We start from the raw sequence: 14,788 nt of genomic DNA on the forward strand, positions 1-14,788 counted from the left end.
TTTCTCTTCTCAGTACTCAAAGGTGCCACAGCCCACCTGCCAAGTTGTTTTACCTGCCTAAGGTAAAGTCATCCCTGATGGAGGACTGCAGGAATTGTGAGGTAGAGGAATCCCTTCCTCAGATTGGTTGGCCAAGCAATGTTCAGCTGTGGAATGGCCAAATGGGGGACAGCTTGAAGGCCGAGGTCTTCAGGACTCTAAAATCCAAATCATGCGATATGCGTTAAATTCTGGTTCATACAAAAAATTACCATATTGAGGATTTTTTTTTGTGTATTGTCCCCCTTCTTTCGACACCCAACCTACCTGGAAAGAGATTTCTTTGAACTGCCTTTCTCCGAGGCTTTTTCATTCCCCATCCCCCCCCAAGGGATTTCTTGTCTTCTTAGAGAGTCAACCTTTTGCTAGGCAGTCAAAAAGCAGGGTCTGAAACTTTGTGATTTTGGGCTTTACTGAAACACGTTGTATGGTTAAGCAAGGCCAAAGCAAGAAATCAAGAGCACAAGTGGAGTAGTGCTCACTATTTCAGGCTGATGTCCACAGAAAAGTCCATTCATTTCATTCTGCTGAAGGTCCTTGTCCCTTTACTCTATTTAACTTAGTGCAGTGGAAAACAGCATTCACATTGTTGCGACTGATCGGGATCTAATTTTGTGATATTTAGCTTTGTTGAAAAACCTAAAGAATCTGCAAGGGTTCTTCAAACACGTGAAGGCCTCCATTCTTGTACTTGCCATCGAACCGACTCACTTCGCTACCCATGATGAGACTCAAGCAGAGGTGTCAGATGTCAACTTGACCACAACTCGGGACTTTTATGCAAAAAGCTGATGGCTAATCCATTTGCATGTTGCAGAAGCTCCCCGGGGATGGGAGACATATTGAAAGCGTCATCATTTCAGTAATTAGAACTTTAATGAAAAGAGCTTCTCTGCAGTTAAGCCATTGGTATTAACTCAAATCTACAAATAAAGAATCCACAGCCTCCGTGACCACAAAGAATGTAAAGTGGAACGGCAGGGAAAGTAGGTACCCCACTGTATAGCAGAGTGGATATGTTGTAAATGAAGATCTTAGCCAATAACTCCGTTTAAGTTTCCATTGTCTTTGGCTGAATTCTTTATAACTCGGGAGATTTTATGCTCAACTCTGCATTTGGAAAAATCCTTCAATTTGTTTGAAACCATTAAAATTGAGGGGGAGGGAGTGAAATACCACCCCCACCATCCAATTCTACAACATGTGGGAATCTTAGCATGTTGTGATAGGGAACCCAGAATATCCGTGTGTAAAAGCACACCGCAAGATCACTGTAGGTCAAGTTCTATTTGAACCAAAAGGAGTACAAAGGACCAGTCATGTAAATCGAAACAAATTTTATTAACATTTCAGATTCACTTTTTGCCAGTTCAGCCTTCTTACAGCGAGTACTGCCAAAATGAGCATCACCATCATGAGGGTAGCTGTACCTCCTAGCACCAGGTATCCAGTGGGAAGAGAGGCTGTGGGAGGAGAAGGCAAGCAAAGCACATTTTACTCCCAAATTCTCCAGATCAGGTTTAGCACCAAAGATCATTTTGACCAAAGTAGTAACCAGGATCAAGAGGGAACATTACCTTCCTGCTCCAACCTTGAAGTTTCCACCTGGTCATCTTCGAAGATTACAGGACCACTGTGAAGGAGCACATTCTTCCTTGCATGAGCAATCTTTGCCACCTTGTCTGCAGCTCTGCCAGATCCTAGAAGAGGGTAGGATTAAAATCAAACCCAACAACCGTCAATGTGATGTAGCCAGATTGCCAAAACAGCTAGCACAACATAGGGAAACCCAACTGCATGGACACCTAGCTCTGTTGGTCTTAGTTTAAAGCAATCCAACAGGTATTAGGAAGGCACCAGTACCCACCACAAAAAAGTCCAAAAGCTACTCACTTCTAGAAGGGCAAGTCTGAGTGCAGGGGTCTGCTGCAGACGGATAGCAGGCAGCAGCTACACAATAGATGAAGATCTACAGAGACCGGAAGGACACAGTGGTGAAACCAAATAGGTCTAGGAGTCCTAGACATCTATATTATTCTCAGGACTGGATTCCGAGACTAAAGCAGACAATACATTTCCGGCAAAACCATATTAACCTCAAAAGCACAAAACACATTTCCACTAAACAGAAGAACCCACCTTTTCAGCCAGGGCTTGCTGAGCAACAGGATCCACAAAAGCAAACATCTCAAACACAAATCTCTTGTAATGACTTGGATAGGCCACTCCAGATGTGCTGTCCACAGTCACCAAGCTGGTCAAATAATTGTCCCCTGTGTATGGGCACCTGGGCAAAGCAGACCCTCCAGTTAGCACTGACCAGCCAACCTCTCCTCCCCACCCTCACACAGGGAACACCTACCCATTCACCAGAAGGCTCCACTGGGGCTGGCTGGAAGCAGAAGGTCCTGGGGTGACCCAGCAGTCCCCAAGAGTCAGAACAAGGTTAGGGTCAGTCCTGTTCACGATGTGCACTTCCACAGCTACAGGATCCCTCAGAGTTTTGGTCACTGGGTAGTCGGCGTCCACATAGTAGGAGCCGTAGGAGGGATCTGGCCATGGAAAGGGGCATCATCATGGTCGAAATATTTTCAACTAAGCTACAAATCTGCTCAGGTTAACAAAAAGGCACTCTTCAAAGACACCACACAATGGGGACCCAATGCCATACTGTACCTGTTGCAATGACCAATTCCAGGTCAAATGGCCCTTGCTCTACTACTGGAAGAGGTGGCGCCACAGTATACACCTCAGCCTCCACTTGCACATCCTGGCTTCCCGAGTAGGTGCACTGGAAGAACAACCTGAGGAGAGGACCACCACATCATAGCAGGTAGAGCACATTTAGGATTAGAGGAAGCAGGTTCAGAAGCCTTACTTGTAAACACTGTCCCTGGTGATGGAGCCCTCTGGACCACTTCTTACACTAATGGCAGCAGACATGGTGTTCTGGTAAGTCACATTGCCACCAACCATCTGAAACAGGGACATTACAATCACTGCTGACCACTATATAGTGGGGAACATCACCTTTCCACACCACTTGCACTCCATTTTACACTTTGGGTATATTCAAAGGAGGGGATTCTAGACCAGGAATCAACCATTTAAAAACCTTTTCCCCATTACATCTTATCAAGCCAAAGGACAATGCTAAATACAATCAGATTTCCAACTAGACAAACATTAAGCCACTTCTAGCCAGCATTCCTATATCAGTAAGATGGAGTCACCTGAACTGTGCTGCCACAGGCACTGACTGGAAACTGGTACATGACAAAGCTGGACAGGCTGGTCACAGGGCTGCAGCTAGAGGAACTGCTGTCCACCAACTGGATGGACCCAAGATCCAGGGGAGGAAGGGTCACATTCTCAGACACCACCACCACAAACTGGCCATCCAGGGTGCACTGCACAGTCACTGGACAAAGAAACCCAGAATGAATATCCAGTAGCAGCCACCTTTGCTCACTCACATCCCCCACCACTCACCATCATTGGCATAGTAGCATGGACTGGTGCCGCTGCTTGAATCGTAGCAACAGTTGTTGGCTTCACAGTCTGCTTGAGTGATGGATGAAGACCCTCCACAAGGGAGCTTCTCACCATCTGCCACAGTGCATCTGTCAGCAACACTCCCAGATCTGGCAGCTGTGATGGTCAAAAAGCCCATTTAGATGATGCGGTAGACACTCAGGGTGTCAACCCAGAAGAGAAATCATACCTGGCTTAGGACAGGTGAAGGTTTTCATATTTGATCGTGATCCAACTGCAATAGTCACGACATACTGGGAGCCCTAAAGAGAACAGGAGAGGCTCAGACCACAATACAAAATACTCAGATTAAATTAAAAATTGCTAAAGCTCCGGCGCTACTCACCTGCTCAGACACGTGAGCGTACGATGAAGAAAAGGGGACCTTTAGTGTCGTGCGGCCAGATGAGACACGGAGGACAATTCCTGGGAGATCTTTGGTCACCTTTATAAGTCCTCCTCTTGTCTCTGTAAAATACAAAAGTTTGAGAAAAACATTTATACGAAGGCGCGGAATAGTCCCAGTGGTCGAGGGAACGCCTCACTCACTCTGGAGAAAAACAAGAGGAGAACCAGCAAATGACAAAATCATCGTGTCGTCGTCGCATTTCTTAATCACATCCGCTGACCGAGCAAAGGCACAATTAGCGCCCTGCACCCAAACGACCAGCCAGAAAAGACACCAGCAATCCAAACGCGCCATGCTGTGAATACACCAAACAGGAACACGACATAAAGTAGAGAGCGCGCGCGCGGGTTTAAATCATTGGCGGCTGCGCGCACAGGTGACTAGTTAGTGAGAAGGCTCGAAAATGGAGCGCGGGAAATCGTCGGCACTCCATCTGCTCGTGTGGCTTTACTGACCAATCAGCACGTCACGGCATCGGACTGATCTGTCCAATCGAATACCGTGTAGAAGTGACCGCTCTGCAGGTGGACCCGTCTGTTCATTTAATGAGGGAAATCAGGAAACATCAAGGAAGAAAAGAAGACGAGAAACGTGACAAGTACGAGTATTTGTAAAGAGTGGCTTTTTAAAATAGACGGTTTGGGAATGATTCGGCGCCTTGGTGGAGGGTCTTAAATCAAATCGGTCTTCTGTGTTAATAATCTCTGTTTGCTAAAAATAGTAATATTAATAAAAAAAAATAATAATAATAAATCTAGTAGTATCGATGTCAACTGAATTTAGTTTATTTGTTTTTTTTCCTTAAATTCAGTGTTGTTAAGATGCAGAAGTCAAAAATTCCCCTTTATATTGGCTTTGGGGAAGAAATTGTAATGTGCTACTGTATTTCTTTATTACGTTTTTTATTATTATTTTTACTGCGGTGGATTGGCACCCTGCCCAGGATTGGTTCCTGCCTTGTGCCCTGTGTTGGCTGGGATTGGCTCCAGCAGACCCCCGTGACCCTGTGTTCGGATTCAGCGGGTTGGAAAATGGACGGATGGATGGATTATTATTTTTAATAAAAATAGTCTCTTTCTGTTTTCACTTTTTGTTAGCATTTAGTCTTAGCTGCGTGTATTTTAAAGTTACACGTTTATCGCTAATATTGAGCATCGATTTAGGGAAACGAAGCTCTGATAAGATAAGCGCTAACTTCCGAGGTGCTTTTTCGCTCGTTTTCTAAAATCCTGTTTAATCAGCTACTTTATAAAGTCCTATTATCCCGGCCCTGAATTCTTCTACAAAAATATAATCACATATCGACGGCAATGTAGCCGATTGGCATTGATTTCATTTTAAGGTGACCCTTTATATTCATATGCCTTTCTAACACGTTTTTTATTTATTCTTCGCTTATATCTACAGAAGAATTATTTTTTTTCTACTTTCAAATTTTTCCACTTTAAAAAATTGCTGTATTTTTAAATAACTATATTATTCTGTTCACATGTTTACCGTTTTTTAATGTATAACGCTAAGAATTCTGGCATATGTTGCTTGCATTCAATGTTTTTACAGTAGTGATGAACTTCTCCTGGCTGTTGGTCAGGCTCTGGCATTGCAAGCCGATGTTTGCTTTCATTTTGGAGACGGGCGTCATCCCAACTGAATATAAAGCGGGACCTGTCGTCCCAATCTGCAATGGGAAGGTGTAAGACACATGCCAGGTGCACACACATGGGTTGAAATTGAACTCTGAGTCTGATATCCTTCTGAGCTTGTGCTTAAAGCTGACGCTGTTTTATTATTCACTATGATAAAATGTATTAATTTATATAACCACTTAAGACAGTGGTTCTCAATCTGTGGGGCGGGCCCCCTTAGGGGGGCGCGAGGTAACAAAAGAGGGTCGCAAAGATGTGAAAAGAAGAAAACAAGAATCGAAAATATGAAAAATACATCTATTAAGACAAAACAAATTAACTTAAACTACAATCTGATACTAAAAAAATAAATATAAAATTAGATAAATGTCGATAAAAGCTAAGTAGGAATAATAAAATATGCATCTATGATATATCATTAATTTAAAAAGAACAAATTGGTATTAGTGGGCTCCTTTCAAAAAATGTTAGGGGGGCGCGATTAAAACTGTTATGAAAACTCGGGTCACAAATACTTAAAGGTTGAGAAACGCTGCTGTAAGAGAAATGTTACATTTATGGCATTACCATTTTTCTATAGTACTAAGCTTCCTGTTTCTGTACCAACGCTGAATCATAAAATTAATGAGGCCATTGTTCTTTGCCACATACACCTTGTTTATCAATTAGTAAAGTTCACACATCTCCTAAAATAAAAAATATACATTCAAAAAGTCACGTACATCCTAACAAACAGGACTATCAATCAAATTGTGGTCATCTAAGGTATCAACATTCTGCCCTGTCCTGTTAGCAACTGGGTGTAACCAATCATGTTAACAATTTGTCTGAATTTGTAATGAATTCCTTTTAAAGGATAGTGACCTAATCCATGAATTGTATAAATAGAGCTCAGAGGACACTTTTATCTCTTTAGCATGTGGCTAACATGTAATACACTTGTTACCTCTTCGGAGATTTAGATAAAGAATAATGATTGATGCTTTCTCCTGACTATGTTTTATTGCTTAAATCGGGGCATTCCAGTTGGGGGGGGGGGGGGGGGGGGGTTATTTTGGGTTTTCTGTATTCATAATTTTGTTCCACAAAGGGTGATCACCGGGATTGTGGCGACTGCAAGGGGATAACACTGCTCTCAGTGCCAGGTAAGGTCCTTGTTAGTGTCATCGTTTGTAGGATCCATGATCACTTGCTCACCTAGCAGTTTTGTTTTATGCCTAAGAAGTCTGCAATCGACCGCATCCTGACACCGAGGGTTCTCATGGTGGGCAAACGCGAATATCGGCTGAGTTTCTTGACATCCTTTGTCAATTATCGTAAAGCGTTTGACTCAGGTGATTGAGCTGCCCTGTAGGACGTCCTGAGTCTTCGTGTGATCCCCTCATGGTTGCTGAATTTCATGGCCGGCCTGTACACTGATACTGTGAGTGATGTGCAGAGAGGAGGCAGACCCTCTGTGTTTTTCCCAGTTGATTCTGGGGTTTTTCAGCAGTGTTTTCTACTCCTACTTTTGTTCGATGCTGACAGGGTCATGGGATCCAGCAGCTGTGGGGCATCTTTTGGTGAAGAGAGATTCACGGAACTTGACTTTGCCAATGATGCTGATCTTCATGGAGTCAATGGAGGCTCTGATGGGGGTCTCAAGAGCATGAGTGAGGAGTCTGAGTGTCTGGGCTTGCGAGTTTCCTGATAAAAACCAAGAGCCAGGCCTTTAATGACCTCTTGGGCACAGCCACCAGCAGTGTGACTGTCTGCAGAGAGACACTGCCGACCTCGTCAAGAGGTTTACTTGGCAGTGACATTCTGGTGCCTCTTCCTATGAAGTCAGTATATGGACTGGGAGAGCATGGAGTGGCATGAGGTCACTAGAAAGGGGTGTGTGGTGCTCCTGATTTCTATGCAAAAGGACGAAGGTCCAAGTCTTCAGAGTCCTGGTGCTTCCTGAGACTTCATGTGATCCCCTCAAGGTTGCTGGATATCATGGCCAGCCTGTCCACTGGTACTGTGAGTGCTATGCACAGTGGAGGCAGAATATCTGCGTTTTTCCCAGTTGATTCTGGTGTTCGTCAGCGGTGTGTTCTGTTCCTACTCTGTTCAATGCTTGTATGGACTGGGTGTTAGGCAGAGACATGGGGTGCAGCGACTGGGGGGCATCTGTTTGGTGAAGAGAGATTCACTGATCTTGACTTTGCTGACGATGCTGTGATATTCGTTGAGTCAATGGAGGCTTTGATGGGGGGCGCTCAAGAGACTGAGCGAGGAGTCTGAGGGTCTGGGCTTGTGACGGTCTTGACAAAAAACAAGAGCCAGGCCTTTAATGACCTCTTGGGCACAGCCATCAGCAGTGTGTCTGTCTGCGGAGAGAGTGTTGACCTCACTAAGAGGTTTGCTTACCTCAGCAGTGACATTCATGTGACTCTTCCTATGATGTCAGTAGACGGATTGGGAGAGCATGGGGGGGTCATGAGATCAATGGAAAGGGGTGTGTGGTGCTCCTGATATCCATGCAGAAAAGAGAAGGTCCAAGTCTTTAGAGTCCTGATGCTTCCTGGTTATGAGACATGGATGCTATCCTTTGACCTGAGATGAAGACTGGACTCCTTCATGTGTGTCTCTTCAGAGAATTCTTGAGGCCTGCTGGTTTAACTTTGTGTTGCTCACAGAGTCCCGAATGAGGCACGTGATCTCCACAGTTGGCGGAGCTGACAATGGGTCAACAATATTGGATGGATCATGTGGGTAATGGGACAGTGTCCATGACCTACTGAGTCACAATAATATTTGGCCGTAGTGGTTTGTATTTTCAGCCTCATATTAAAATTTCAAAGTTGTTTCATCCCATGTCACTGTAATGTAATAAAATGAAAACAGCTTCAGAATTATTAGGCCTACTTACTTACTTATCTCTAAGATGACTGACCAATCAATTGAGTTGATTTCTAAACTTACATAAGATGACTTCCATTGACACTGCCTGGAAGAAAGCCATGTCAATGAAGCATGACGTATGACAACTGGACAGATATTCCCAATGGACTGGTCAGATATGCAAAGCAGATGTCGGACATACAGTCCAACCTGCCAAAGGCCTTAAACATGAGGGGGGAACGAGGTCCTGGCGTAGCTTGAGCGACACGCTTTCATCCATTTTTGGAGAGTCGCGACATGCTGATTCCCCTTCTCAGGGACAGAGTAAATTAGCACTTAGAGGACAAATGTTCATGAAGGACCCCATGTCATTAAAAACATCAATTCGAGAAACTGTTATCCAATTTTCTTGAAATTGCCAGAATTCCCACTATTTAAAAAGCTTTTTGAAAAACCTAAAGAATCTGCAAAGGTTCTTCGAACGAGTGAAGGCCTTCCTTCTCTTGCTAGCCATTGATCTGACTGACTCATCTGCCGATGACGGGACTGAAGCAGCAGATGTTTCACACAAGAAGCTAAAGGCCGATCCATTCATACGGTGCAGAAGTTCTAAGACAAGTTCGAGTAATGCAGCATTTCTCAAGCTGTAAGTATTTGCGACCCGAGTTTTCATAACAGTTTTAATCGCACCCCCCTAAACGTTTATTTGAAAGGAGCCAACTAATACCAACTTGTTCTATCATAGACTGCAGTGGGCTGGCGCCCTGCCCAGGATTGGTTCTTGCCTTGCGCCCTGTGTTGGCTAGGATTGGCTCCAGCAGACCCCCGTGACCCTGTGTTCAGATTCAGCGGGTTGGAAAATGGATGGATGGATGGATATATCGTAGATGCATATTTTATTATACCTACTTAACTTTTATCAACATTTATCTAACCCTATATTTATTTTTGTAGTATCAGAATGTAGTTTAAGTTAATTTGTTTGGTTTAAATAGATGTATTTTTCATATTTTTGATTCTTGTTTTCTTTTTTTCACATCTTCGCGCGCCCCCTTTTTGTTACTTTGTGCCCCCTTAGGGGGGCCCGCCCCAAAGTTTGAGGACCATTGCAGTAATGTGAGTCAGGTATCCAGGCATGCAGAAAGTCATCTATGAAAGGAGAGGTTACAAGAGAGAAGCGAATCCACCTCAATACAGTACAGTACAATACAATTTATTTGTGTATAGCCCTAAATCACACTGGGAGTGCCACAATGGGCTTTACCAGGCCATGCCTTTTGACAGCCCCCCAGCCTTGACTCTCTTAGAAGACATGGAAAACCTCCCAAAAAAAAAACTGAGGGGAAAAAATGAAAGAAACATCCGGAAAGGCAATTTGTAATTCTGACACCCACTGCACAGAAAACCTACCTAGAAAGGGGTCTCTCTCTGAACTGCCTTTCCTAAGGTTTTTTCCATTTTTTCCATACAAGGGATTTTTCTTGTCTTCTTAGAGAGTCAAGGCTGGGGGGCTGTCAAAACACACAGCCTGTTAAAGGCCAATGCAGCACTTCTTGTGTGATTTTCAGCTATGTAAAAATAAATTGTATTGTATTTGACCTTTATTCCGATTAAGGCGGAGATATTTGTAAGTCGGTTGTTGGCTGAACATCCTGTGGCTAAAAATGAGTTACTTCAGGCGCAAGTGAAAGAGACTTCGAGCCCAAAGTTTTGTCTTTGGTGGAGGACTCGCCAGCGTTTTGAAGGCTATGGTGGGAGGACTTGTTCATTTTTTTACTATTAAACGTTTGTGTTTCTTGGCACGTGTGGTAAGACAGTTGGCGAGGCAGTTATAATCGTAACTCTAATTCAGTTGTTCGGAAAAAAACGCACAGCCGGACGCATTCTGGATATGATGACTCAGGCGCCGCAGAGTGTAGCAGCCTTTTCAGCAGCTCCGTGTACGACTTTATTAATCCCAAGGGGAAATTCACAAAAAATAAAGTATCTATCTATCTATCTATCTATCTATCTATCTATCTATCTATCTATCTATCTATCTATCTATCTATCTATCTATCTATCTATCTATCTATCTATCTGTTATATAGTGACTTTTATATCTATCATATAGAGCCTTTTAATTCTGTCTATACAGTATATCTATCTGCAGTATGCATGTGAGTAATTTTGTGATCCTGCCTACTATACTAAAATTAATATCTATTTATATCTATTATAGAGTGCCTTTCACATCTATCTATCTATCTATCTATCTATCTATCTATCTATCTATCTATCTATCTATCTATCTATCTATCTCTACCATTCTGAGCAACAATCTGCTCGAGCGCGAAACTCACAAGTGACTTTGAATTTCACTCGCATTATTAATTAGTTAGATCAGCGTTTCTCAACCTTTAAGTATTTGTGACCCGAGTTTTCATAACAGCTTTAATCGTTAATAAGTTTATTTTAGGAGATGTGTGAACTTTGCAACATACACCTTGTTTATCAATTAGTAAAAAACAATGGCCTCATTAATTTTATGATCCAGTGTTGGTACAGAAACAGGAAGCTTAGTACTATAGAAAAATGGCTATGCCATAAATTTAACATTTCTCTTAAGGCAACATTTCTCAATCCTTTAAGTATTTGTGACCCGAGTTTTCATAACAGTTTTAATCGCACCCCCCTAACATTTTTTTGAAAGGAGCCCACTAATACCAATTTGTTCTTTTTTAATTAATGATATTTCATAGATGCATATTTTATTAAACCTACTTAACTTTTATCGACATTTATCTAACTCTATATTTATTTTTCTAGTATCAGAATGTAGTTTAAGTTAATTCCTTTTGGTTTCAATAGATGTATTTTTCATATTTTTAATCCTTGTTTTTCTTTTTTTCACATCTTTGCCCCCCCCCCCCCCCCCCCCCCCCCCCCCAAGTGGGCCCGCCACACAGATTGAGAACCACTGAGTTATACTTTCATATTTGTAAATTTACACAGATTTATTTTACTGGTTTATCAAAGGTGGAAGGCGTCCGGCTCTGTTTCTCTTTTTTACCGCTGGTTCACGTTACTGGGTTTAATGGCTAAGGGTTACATTCGATCTTTTTCATCGATTTGCAATCTTTCCGAATTGTTGGATTTCACATCTATAGTTTTGTGGCCAGTATATCGTGAGGGTTAAGGTGCTGTAGCGTTTGTAAAACGACGGACAAATGAAACTTTGTGTAAACTCTGTGATGTGTCGCTGCCATTTTACCGTTGCCAGCACCTTAAGAACTTTCATACATCGTGTTGAGAGTCCCAGAGATCCTCCCATCTCCATGTTTAAGGGTCTTGGACCGGAGCGCCTTGTTAAAATTAACAGCATTTCAGGCAGAAGTGTAGGGAGAACACAAATCATACAGACAGACAAATAAACCCCCCGAAGCCTTGAACGATGTCACCCAAGTGTATCACATTGAATGTTGCAGCGTCAGAGGTGACAGCTTCACTCGTTCATGGTCTCATTTAAAAAGTCAAACCACCGCACATCCAGGGGGGCATTTTCCAGCAATCTCCACATTACCCCAAAAATAAAAGGCTTACCATTCAAAAAGTAAAGGCAGAACGGTCACATTTTTACTAAAGCCTGACCGATGACTTCTCACATGTGATGGAATTTGTGTTTCTGTCATATTTAAATATTCCTTTACTTAGAAACTGCTGATAAACTAAGAAGAGATAATAAAAAATGGAACTCGCATGCAGTAATATTTTCAAATGGTTGTTTTCCGATACAGTATGTTGCATGTACAAGTAATGCCAGGGCTGTCTTTTCAACTCAGCGGTGTCCCAAGATATGTCGACTGTACCCATCTAAAGTTTCACGTTGACAACACAAAGAAATAAAAATGACAGCGTTTGACACCACCGGACCCCCTCTTCAATGCAAAACCTCTCCAAACGGGGTCCAGGTTCAGAACCAATTTAATAAACAGTGAATCATATAAAAACTCTGAACCCCCCCCCCTTAAAATTCATTCTTATAACCCCTCTCATGCCCACCTGTACATCTACATTGTTTGTTCCTGCTTCAAATCAAGTGTTTGTTCATTATGTACACGCTCAGCTGTGTCTTTTTCTGTCCATATATGGTGATGTACATAGCGGTTGGGGCGTCACAGTCATTGCTATCCAACGGTGTGAGGTCTGCAAGCCCACTGAGTCCGAGTTAGTGACCCAGAAATGTGAGGTGGCACGTGCCAGAGGTGGCCTCGCTCAACTCAATTGATGCATCACACAGTAATGTGCTGGCACTCGTTTAGGTCAAGAGAATCTGCTGATAGGACAGATGCGTCAACATTGTTTTCAGTGAATCGGTCCTCAATGAGGCTACTCAACCGGAAATTGACACCAGACATTGGTTTTAACTAGTGATTGGAAAACGAAGCCTTGTGTAGCTTTAAGGCTTTCTTTCTATTTGGTTCTAAGCTTTGAAGCCTCAGCCCCAGTTTGAACAGCGACTTCTGACTTACAAACCAGAGCACACATTAAGATCAAGATGCCGGTCTGCTTATGATTCCAAGGATTAATAAAATAACAGTGGGAGGACGAGCTTTTCGTTCCAGGGCCCCTAAACTGCGGAATGGTCTGCCTGCCACTATAAGAGATGCCCCTTCAGTCTCAGATGACTCACAACTTCAGTTTAGCACACCCTGACTAGAGCTGCTGATTAACTGTACAGACTGCATCTCTTGTTAGTCATTAGCACTAAAACAGGTAACATGATAGTTGTTACTCTCACCTATTCCGTTTCTCTTCTCGGTACTCAAATGTGGCACTTGGTGCCACGGCCCACCTGCCAAGTTTGTTTTGCCTGCCTAAGGTAATCATCCCTGATGGAGGATTGCAGTAATCGTGGGGTAGAGGGATCCCTTCATCAGATTGGCTGGCCCAGCGCTCTTCAGCTGTGGAATGGCCAAATGGGGGAGGCAGCTTGAAGGCAGAGGTCTCCAGAACTCTACACAAATCCAAATCATATTATGGGATATCACCTACTGTTAGATTCGGTTCCATACTTTTTTTTTTATATACTGTATTGAGGATTTGTTCTGTTTTGTTTATTGTCCCTCTTTTGACACCAAACCTACCTGGAAAGGGGTCTTTCTTTGAACTGCCTTTCAAGGTTTCTTCCATTCCATTGGAGAGTCAAGGCTGGTGGGGCTGTGAAGAGGCAGGGCCCATTGCGGCACTTGTGCAATTTTGGGTTTTACAGAAATAAATTGTATTGTGGTTAACCGAGGTCAAAGCAAATAATCAAGAGTGCAAGTGGAGCAGCTCTCTTCGTTTCAGGCTCAGGTCACCAGGAAAAGGTCAGAAAAGTCTGCTCATTTCGTTCCGCTAAAGGTCCTGGTCCATTTAATGAACACAGTTTTCTGCTGCACTTCCTTACAGCTGATCTTGATCCAACTTCGCGAGGGTTTAGCTTGTGCAACGCTTCTTCAAACAAGTGAAGGCCTCCATCAAACCAACAGACTTAACTGCCCATGAAGAGACTGAAGCAGCAGATGTGTCAGATGTCAAACTTGAGCACAACTCTGGGACCGTTCTGCACCATGCAAATGTATCCACCACCAGCATTTTGCATAAGCTCCCATGGGATGGGGACATATTGAAAGCTTCCTTATTTCACTAATTAAGTTCAGTGAAGCTCTTCACATTAAAGTTCAGACATTGGTATTAAGTCAAACCTACATATTTGAAGAGATTTCACACCATCAACTGCCACAAAATAAGTGTTGTGTAATAAAGTGGAATGGCAGGGAAAAGGGAGATACCCCACTGTTCATTTATAAAATATCCACTCTGCTATACAATGTAGGGCTTAACCAATAAACTCCGCTGCAGTGAGGTTGCCATCATGTTTGGGTGAATTCTTTATAATGCCCTCTGCAGATTTTATACCAATAAAACTCTAAACTTGGAACATCATTCAGTTTGGTTGAAACCATTGAAATAGAGGGAAGGGAATACCACCCCCATACATCTTGTAGAAATCTTACTATGGCTGCATAGGGAACTCAATTTCAGTATGTAAAAAGCACAAGGAGACAGCTCAATGTAGTTCAAGTTCTATTAGAGCCAAATGAGTACGAAGATGACCAGTCATGTAAATCAAAAACCAAATTTTATTAACATTTCAGATTCACTTTTTGCCAGTTCAACCTTCTTACAGCGAGTACAGCCAAAATGAGCATCACCATCACGAGGGTAGCTGCAGCTCCTAGCACCAGGTATCCAGTGGGAAGAGAGGCTG

General features: G+C 42.9%; 2 protein-coding genes across 13 annotated transcripts in view; both read right to left on the reverse strand.

The window, feature by feature from the left end:
• Positions 1–14,788, reverse strand: part of LOC114641729 (zona pellucida sperm-binding protein 4-like) — a 290,625-nt gene that overhangs the window by 273,039 nt on the left and 2,798 nt on the right. The window contains exon 3 of the mRNA XM_051927497.1: positions 3,764–3,836. Coding sequence (XP_051783457.1) covers positions 3,764–3,836 — 73 coding nt within the window. The remainder of the gene's footprint in view (positions 1–3,763; positions 3,837–14,788) is intronic.
• Positions 14,659–14,788, reverse strand: part of LOC114641732 (zona pellucida sperm-binding protein 4-like) — a 144,982-nt gene continuing 144,852 nt past the window's right edge. For all 12 annotated transcript variants that reach the window (XM_051927512.1, XM_051927511.1, XM_051927510.1 and 9 more), the window contains one exon: positions 14,659–14,785. In XM_051927512.1, coding sequence (XP_051783472.1) covers positions 14,664–14,785 — 122 coding nt within the window. In that variant the 3' untranslated portion in view covers positions 14,659–14,663. The remainder of the gene's footprint in view (positions 14,786–14,788) is intronic.

Source organism: Erpetoichthys calabaricus, chromosome 5 (genome assembly GCF_900747795.2).
Source record: "Erpetoichthys calabaricus chromosome 5, fErpCal1.3, whole genome shotgun sequence".
Taxonomy (NCBI): Eukaryota; Metazoa; Chordata; class Cladistia; order Polypteriformes; family Polypteridae; genus Erpetoichthys; species Erpetoichthys calabaricus.